At 34.6% G+C, this 9128-nt stretch overlaps 1 protein-coding gene across 1 annotated transcript in view; it reads right to left on the reverse strand.

Annotated features, from left to right (window-relative positions):
• The window catches only part of CPA3 (carboxypeptidase A3 (mast cell)), a 34800-nt gene that overhangs the window by 18538 nt on the left and 7134 nt on the right, over positions 1–9128 (reverse strand). Inside the window, exons 4-7 of the mRNA XM_004682434.2 lie at positions 4387–4489; positions 4159–4260; positions 2786–2887; positions 1163–1273 (exon numbers count right to left, since the gene is read on the reverse strand). Of these exons, the coding sequence (XP_004682491.1) occupies positions 1163–1273; positions 2786–2887; positions 4159–4260; positions 4387–4489 (418 nt within the window). The remainder of the gene's footprint in view (positions 1–1162; positions 1274–2785; positions 2888–4158; positions 4261–4386; positions 4490–9128) is intronic.

Here is a 9128-nt window from a genome sequence, read left to right on the forward strand (position 1 = left end):
ATGAATAAATAAATAAATCTTTAAAAAAAATAACTCAAGCACTTAGAGATTGACCAATCAACTTTTGGTCAATTTAACTGACCAAAATTCACATAGAGCGGAAAATTTTCAAATCATGTGTACCTTATATATCTAACTTAAATATCTCTTATTATTTTGGGATCATGTCTTCCAGACACATCTACACTGGAACTAATAGCTTTATTGTAAACTTATGACACCTTTTGCTATATGGATTGAGTAAGGGGCACTCTGGACATTTATTTGGAAAAACCGAAACAACTGTAGAAATAATTCTGTGGATAGATTCTTTCCTAGTGAAAGTATCCATTCCCAGGAAGCCATTGCCATGTATATTCCATCAGTTCCTTGTATGCAAAATCTGGCAGAAAGAGAAAGTGAAAAGAGTTTCAAATACAATAGAAATAGAATTAGAAGGAATAAAAAAAATGGCTTTTCTTTTTAATTTGAAAGGGAAATCTATGTAAGAAAGCTTCAAGTGCATGTCACCTATCTAACAGGAATAAGATCTATGCTTTGAGCTCATTGAAGAAAGGCCAGGTTTGTTAGTTATAATATGAAAAGCGTTTCAGATTTTCCACAGTAAACTATAGCAAGAATCATTTTATACCCAAGAAAATCTTAGTTTTATACATGATCAGCGCGCCATGTTGTCACCTCCGGGGCAGGCGGGAATCGAACTCATGCGGAAGCGGCTTTAGATTCTCAGGGCTGTGCTTTAACCCGCTGCGCCACCAGGGAGGGCCCTAGTTTTTAATATAGTTATTCTACTCAAAATCTGTTCCAAATTTATGGAATGAATAGCATGCTTTGAAATCAATGTGTTCAAGTATCTTAAAATGATTTTTTTTCTTAGCTAGAATATGTGTTCATCATATCATAAAGCATGCATTTTCTTTATAATTATTTTATTTCAATTTCACATTACTACCTTCAGAAGCAAAATTTTACTATTTCTAGAACATCTCTGCATCAGGAAATTATGCTATCATGCTTATCTTAGTCTTAGATTTAGATTAAAAAAATAACAATAATTTTCTGAATTGGAATTAGCAGGTTACAAAGACCTTAAATTTAATTCATGCTAATCAACATGCTTTAAATTTAGTAAATACGGTAATATTTAAATGCAAACAAGTACCTGTGTCCATGACCAAATATATCCATCAACATTGAACACAGGAAGAACATAAAAATTCATTTGGTCCAGGAGTTTAGTCATAATTTTGTTTTTCCCATAGGTTTTGGTTGCCTGTAGGATAGAAAGGAAGCTATTATGAAGTTTTGTTATCATGTGCAAAGTTATCATTATAGAAATAACTACCACTCCTGAAATTATTTGCAAAATCATATGATTTCAAACTGTCTGTATTCTCTAACTGCACAAACATAAGAAATTTTCTAGTCTGAAATTAGCTGAACTAAATATTCTTTTAAGGAAATTTAATGAAAACATGTAGCATTTCAAATGTGGTATGCAAGATATGTTTCATAGGGTTGGAGTCTGAGTGAAAGTACAATTGTTTGAATGGATTCTTTACCTCACGTCCTAAAGGTAAATCTGTATTGACTCTATAAGCATAGGACTATGAAAATATAGGAGATTTATAAATTAGTTATAAGTAGGATTTAAAAATGCTCTTAAAAAATAACTCAGGCCCTCCCCGGTGGCACAGCGGGTTAAAGTACAGCACTAAGAAGCTTAAGCCACTTCCACATGAGTTCGATTCCGCCTGCCCCGGAGGAGATCCACATGGCGTGGCAGATCTCTCCTAACCGGCCCGCTGCTCCCTTCAGCAGTGTACTTCGTCGATCTGCCTGTTCTGCTCCCCACTCTGTCTCTGGTGAATCCTCTCACCCTCCGCATCTCTGGCCTGTACCCCAGTTCTGTATGAATAAATAAATAAATCTTTAAAAAAAATAACTCAAGCACTTAGAGATTGACCAATCAACTTTTGGTCAATTTAACTGACCAAAATTCACATAGAGCGGAAAATTTTCAAATCATGTGTACCTTATATATCTAACTTAAATATCTCTTATTATTTTGGGATCATGTCTTCCAGACACATCTACACTGGAACTAATAGCTTTATTGTAAACTTATGACACCTTTTGCTATATGGATTGAGTAAGGGGCACTCTGGACATTTATTTGGAAAAACCGAAACAACTGTAGAAATAATTCTGTGGATAGATTCTTTCCTAGTGAAAGTATCCATTCCCAGGAAGCCATTGCCATGTATATTCCATCAGTTCCTTGTATGCAAAATCTGGCAGAAAGAGAAAGTGAAAAGAGTTTCAAATACAATAGAAATAGAATTAGAAGGAATAAAAAAAATGGCTTTTCTTTTTAATTTGAAAGGGAAATCTATGTAAGAAAGCTTCAAGTGCATGTCACCTATCTAACAGGAATAAGATCTATGCTTTGAGCTCATTGAAGAAAGGCCAGGTTTGTTAGTTATAATATGAAAAGCGTTTCAGATTTTCCACAGTAAACTATAGCAAGAATCATTTTATACCCAAGAAAATCTTAGTTTTATACATGATCAGCTGAAGAAATTTGAACGAAGGTGACAATTTTATAAAAACTACAGTGATGAGTAAAATCCGAACATTTTTTACCTGACAGCTGCAAATGTGGCACTTCAGTCCTTTCTAGTTAAGAGGAACTGCATTCTTTGGAAAGGGGTGTTGCCACACAGTGAAGTGTTAGGGATGTGACAATCAAAGGAGAACTATGTGAATGTTCTGATTCATTTACCTGATAGACAAACCACTGACAGAATGCTGGGGAGATCCATTCTCGTGCATGAATGCCACAATCCATAAAGATAGCCTTTCTTCTTCCATCCTTTCCCCCAATCTATTTAAAAATAAATGAGATGTTATTTTGCATGAGTTCACACACTGATCCCTTGATGTCCAAAAACTCATTCATATTCTCAAGGAATTTCTTTCCCTATCTACTGTTAAATGAGTAACTGCACAGATTTTCCTCAAGGATCACATGACGCATGTCCATTGATGTGTATACATAATTCATAATCTATTTCATACTATAGTTTTCAATTTTTTCTACTGTCAGAGTTGTTTTATTTATTTATTTATTTAAGCCACAGGCTATTGCTGTTTAAAATTTTATTGCTGACATCCTTTAGCCTGAGAAACAGATGCTGCTATTTCTGCCCTTTCCTTTTGTTTTTATTCTGCTTTTATAAACTGGAGATGTTTAGCCAAGAGTGGAAAAGATGTAGTTATAATATCTTGGGGAGGAGGAATAGTGGACAGATATTTGAAGGTCTGCCACTTAGAAGAGAACTTAGATTTGTTTTGGGTGGTTGGAGAGAACGAGAGAATGGAAGTTTAGGGTAAAGAAATCTTCCCAATTATTAAAGGATTTGTGTCTTTGCTTATAAGAAAATCCAGCAGTAGTCGAATGGTACTTGTTAGCTGGGTACTGGCAGTTCATACTACACTCTGTTAACATGGGGTTGAAATGCCTCACTCTTCTGGGCTCCTATAATTATGATTCTTCATTTTCTTTTCATGGTATTTATTCATTGGCTTCATTGAATATTAATGGATTGAAAATACAGGGCATAGGGCCCTCCCTGGTGGAGCAGCGGGTTAAAGCACAGTACTAAGAAGCTAAAGCCACTTCCGCATGAGTTCGATTCCAGCCTGCCCTGGAGGTGACCTCATGGCGTGGCAGACCTCTCCTGACCCACCCGCTGCTCCCCTCAGCAGTGTATTTCATTGATCTGCATGTTCTGCTCCCCACTCTGTCTCTGGTGAAGCCTCTCACCACCCCTGAGCCTCTGTATGAACAAATAAATAAATCTTAAAAAAAAAAAAAGAAAATGCAGGGCATGATAAACTCTAAACATAAAGATATGGGGTAGGATATTTGTGTGGATTTGAACACCACATCTGACAAATGGTTATTTAAATGACTGTTTCACCTAAATCCACCTGCCACTTCTATTTTTGAATGGCCATCTAGAGCTTAAATATTCTTCAAAAGATAGGACTTTTTTTTTTTGTCTCAAAATTAGCCAGTTAAATAATAAACTAACTTGTCAAGTCATGGTTTTAAACAATAATGAGAATTGGTATTCCTTGAATTATTTTTACCTTGAGAACATACAGTGGATTATCTTCAGCAGTTTTTCCAATTGTAATACGAGTGATCATTTTGGGATGCTTATCCACCATTTTTTCAGTCCAAGCAATAATCTTAAGAACAAAACAAAAAAGGAAAATAAGAAAAAAAAAAAACTGAAGAATTAGTATAGAAAAAAATTAAATGACAACAAGTGTTAAGGTAATTTTATTTTGAAGGGCAGGCATTTCATAATGTACCTTGTCCCAGTTATTATACTTTCCATAGCTGTGCTTGTATGAGCTCTCTTCTCTAACATCAAACTGTTTCTCAATCTCTTCTTGTAGATCATGAATTAAGATTCTGTTTTAGAGAAAAATGAACATTTTTTGTAGGAAAAAAAAAAAACACACCAAAACCCTGCCACTCTGTGATTTGCAAACATTTTCTCTATCCTACATTAAGTTGGCCTTGTGTTTTCGTTATATTCCTTTATTTACTTTACACATATCAAGTGACTAACATTAGATTTCTCCATTTACCTAGAATTGTATCATTCAAATTGCTAATATCTAGTCACACATGGCTATAGATGTGGGGTGTGTAAGAGAAGAGATTACTGTGCATGCAAGTTATATACTGGAATTAGAAGACAGTATAAAAATCATATAAACTATTTCAGCAATATGTTTTAGTTTCATTATACATTGAAATAATATTTTGAAGAGGTTTTGGAGCTATTAAGTTGAATAAATATATTGGTAAAATCATATCATCTATTCTTTACTTTTTAATATGGCTGCTTAAAGTTGCCCATGTGGCTTGCATAATTTTACTATTGGTCAATACTGATCTATAACCACCTCTTGTCTTTCTCCAGAGCACACACATTCACATACACTCAGCATAAACAGCAATGGACATGGTGCTGCACAAAGAAGATGCTTTATTGACGAGCATGACAGCCTCCATCTTGAATTATCTGCCGCCATTTTAGGCTTGAGTTCCTGGTTCTCTGGGAGGGGCTTCCTGTAGGACACCATAGCAGGGCTCCCTGACCTAGGATTGGACCATGTCTGCTAACCAATCATGGGCTGAGGCAAACTTCTGTACCAAATATGGAGGGTGATATCAATCAGGCAGTGATCTGTATTGCACCCAGGTCTGTACACAGGGACTGTGTAAAAACTATCATACAATGCACGGGGTCCTTCCTACCACCCAGGTGCCTCTGGTGTGCGGTTGGGCCCAAGCTTGAGCTTGCAATAAACTTTTCTCTTGTCTTTACAGTGGTGTGACTGGCTTTTGTTTGGCTAGTGTGTCCCATTCTAGCATAACATTATCACTGCACGTTTTGAGAAATTTTAGTATCAATAACAATAGTAGTAAACATTTAGACTACACTTTGCTCCAGTTACTCAATGTACATTAATCATTTAAGCTTTATATGATGTTATTTATTATCTTCAGCTACAGATGAGAAAACTGAGGCATGGAGAACTGAGATAATCTGCCCATGGTGGCAGAGTTAAAAAATAACTAGTTTGAAAAGGGTAAAACAAAATGTAAGATAATTGTGATGTTAATGAAGGCTTATTTCTAACCTCTGCTCTCTTTTGTCTCTTTCTAAATTATTTTATCTCATCATATCATTGAATCTCATAGCTCTACCGATGACCTGATGGTTACCCATACTTTAGTTCTGGAGTCACCCCGAAGGTACATCTCTCTCCACCTCTCCCATGTCTTGCATACCCAACTGCCTTCCTGACGTTTTTCCTTGGACCTCCGTTTGTTTAATAGGGTCCTAGTGCTGCTTGACACACATTATTTTATTTAATCCTGTTACCTTTATCACCATTTTACAGATGGCAACATTTAAACTCAGTCATTTTAAATATAATTTGTATGTGGTAGAGCTGGGAGTTTGAATGCAGTCTTGCCTGATTGCAAAATTTGTTTAAAAATGGCTTTCCATATATACACAATTATTTCTGTATATGTTTTTCAGCTCTTGGTTTCCTATTTTACTCCACTAATTTGCTTTCCTATTCTTGTGTAAGAAACAAACTGTGTTTGGCAGTTTTAAGAACATTTTAATATTGAATAATATTATTTATGTTGAATCAAGTGTCTCCTAATTATCATTTTCAAAGATTTTAAAGCATTTTATTTGTTTTTAAAAAGGGTTTTTATCAAATCATTTAAGAAATTGTTAGAATTATTAGAAAGAATGTGCAATGAGTTGTTGGAATTATGTTTATTAATAAATTTGAGAAAATTTTAATAATGGAATGTAATACAGTAAGATCTTTTTGAGTCTTCAGTAAAATTTTGTATTTTTTGATTTCTTATTCATGTATTTTTTATTAGTGTTATGAACAGTTTTTTCCACTAAATATTTGAATAGGCTCTTACTTGTATATTAAAAACACATTGACTTAGTTATCTATTAACTATTTTATTTGTTTACAAATAAATAATTCTAAGAATTCTAAGAATTTTTTAGTTATAGCTCTATTGTTCTGTGTAATTATTTATTCTGCAAAAAATATACTTCTCATCCTTTCCTTTTTCTTCTTTACTGCATTTGCTAAACTCTTTGAACAACTGGAAATAATAGGATGTTCTTTTTCTTTTCTGATTTTGAACAAGAAAAACCTTTGTTTTGCCATTAAGTATATTAATTACAATTTAGAGATTAATAAGAGATCTAGTGATATGATCATATTATTATAATTGCACTAAAGTTTATTATTAAATTCTCTACTGTGTTAAATATGCTACAGTCATAAAGTATTTTCAAAGCCACACTCACACAGACCCTCATTCTTATTTTAGAAACAGTTCTAGAAAGCTTGTTGAACCTAGGAATGCATTGGACATAGTGAAAGTATCTCACCAGCAACAATCCTGCTATTGGTGATAACAATAACAAGAAGGTAAAACAACCACACAGAAAGTTTTAGCAAACACAGGTTTCAGTGGTCCTTTGATGTAGGTCCAAGTGACTTAAAATATGACTTGAATAGTTCTTGAGAATATCATTCTTTTATAGCACAGTATGGAAATCCATACTGATAATAATCCCTTAAAGGTAAACAATAGTCAACATACTTTTATAGAGTACACTAGTTTATAATGAAAATAATTTAATGAGATATTTAAAGAATGTTTTCAAGTTGTACTTGTCTGAATAATTTCTTTATTAGGATTATCTCATTTCCCCATATATATACCAAAATATATTACTGTACTTTTGTTGATTAAATGCACATGCATTTTCCTTCTTGTAGTGAGTCCTCTGTAGGAGGTTGCTTTCATTTTTAAAACATCCATTCTATCGGTTTCATTCCTAAATCCTATTAAATAAGGAAGCAGTGACCTAGTAGAAAGAGAGTTTTTAAACATCCTTGGGTTCCAACCTCACTTTTATTATGGGACCAACATGGCAGCCAGGGCTATGGTGATATAACAGAAACACCTGTCATGGTTAGGTTCCCAGTGAAACTCAGTGAATGTAAAGTTGAACCACAAACATCCATATCTTAGCCATTTTTGTGGTGCAGGGGATTAAAGAGCAGCACTATGAAGCAATCTGCTGCCACTGAAGCACAAGTTCCATCCCTGGCCAGGGAGGTGACCATGTGGTACAACAGACCTCTCCTGTCTTGCCCCCTGCTCCCCTCAGCAGTGTATTTCAGTAGATTGCTGTTCTGCTCCCCACTCTGTCTCTGGCAAATCCTCTCACCTCCACCATAAACCTCTGGCCTGTACCCCAGCTGTTGTATGCATAAATAAATCTTTAAAAAAATCGATAGCCACTTCACCGATTTAACAAGTCTCAAAACCATGCTTTAATGATATGTAATTGACTTTGATTTCCTCAATTTGTTACAATCAGGAACCATAATCATGAAGTGGTCACTCTACTTGTCAGTTTCTTCTTGCTGTTTTTGACAAATCTGAATTCAGAAGTAATGTATAAAGGGAATTTATTCCTAAACAGAATTTATTTAGCACATGAGACCTAGCTTTGCTTATGAGTATTGATTACTATTAACAGCACTGACAAACACATTATCATGCAGATTAAATGTAACTCATTCATTCACATGACTGTGGGATTTCTGAAGAAAAAGATCATGACAACAATTTTGCACTAAAACATGAAAACTGAAAGACAGGAAATTATATTTTGAGAAATAATCATATTAAGCTCTAAAGAGGGCATGTGACTTTTGCTACACCTGCATTAATAGAGCAAAAGAACCAAGCAAAAGAGAAATCTTATGATCCCAGAGGTTGTTTCATAACATAAGGCCATATTAGTTAATTATAGGAAGTTCTTATCTAAAACTTTTTATGCTTACAGATATCAATTTAACTCTTGTGATAACAGCAGCAATAGAAAATCACGTGAGCTGAAATATATCCTTTCCACAATGCAGCTACATGAGAACATCAAAATTGTTGCTGATAGGGACTAGAAATTAAGCCTACATTTGCCAATTAAGAACTAGAGCCAGATGCTATTTTCATGAGCCCGTCCACTAACCAGCAACCAAGCTCAAGTGTATGAAACCAAATTATTTTCTATCAAATTCTGAACACTTCAATATTTGCTTAAAAAAATTCTTAGACCTTGGTGGAAGGATGAATAATTATCATTGATGATGTAATGCTATATAAATGACCAATACTTACTGAGCTTTATTATGTATCAGATGCTCTGAGCAGGATAGTATTTGTATTATTTAATCTTTGTATCAGCATTCTTATTTGGATACCAGTGTCATCCTTTCTATAGAAAGGTTAGGCTGATTTCCAAAGTGATACAATTGGTAAAATACAGAAGTTGGTATTTGAGCCACTCACTGTCCGACTTCAGTACTCTATCTTAGAGTCATTATCTAACTAAACTTCCATCACAAGAGTGAAAACCCTGGGCTTTGCCCATAGTCCTGTAGACTACTGAGGCTTCTACAGATTTCTCCCAGTT

This window comes from Condylura cristata, unplaced genomic scaffold (genome assembly GCF_000260355.1).
Source record: "Condylura cristata isolate star-nosed mole 26May11 unplaced genomic scaffold, ConCri1.0 scaffold00014, whole genome shotgun sequence".
NCBI classification, from domain to species: domain Eukaryota; kingdom Metazoa; phylum Chordata; class Mammalia; order Eulipotyphla; family Talpidae; genus Condylura; species Condylura cristata.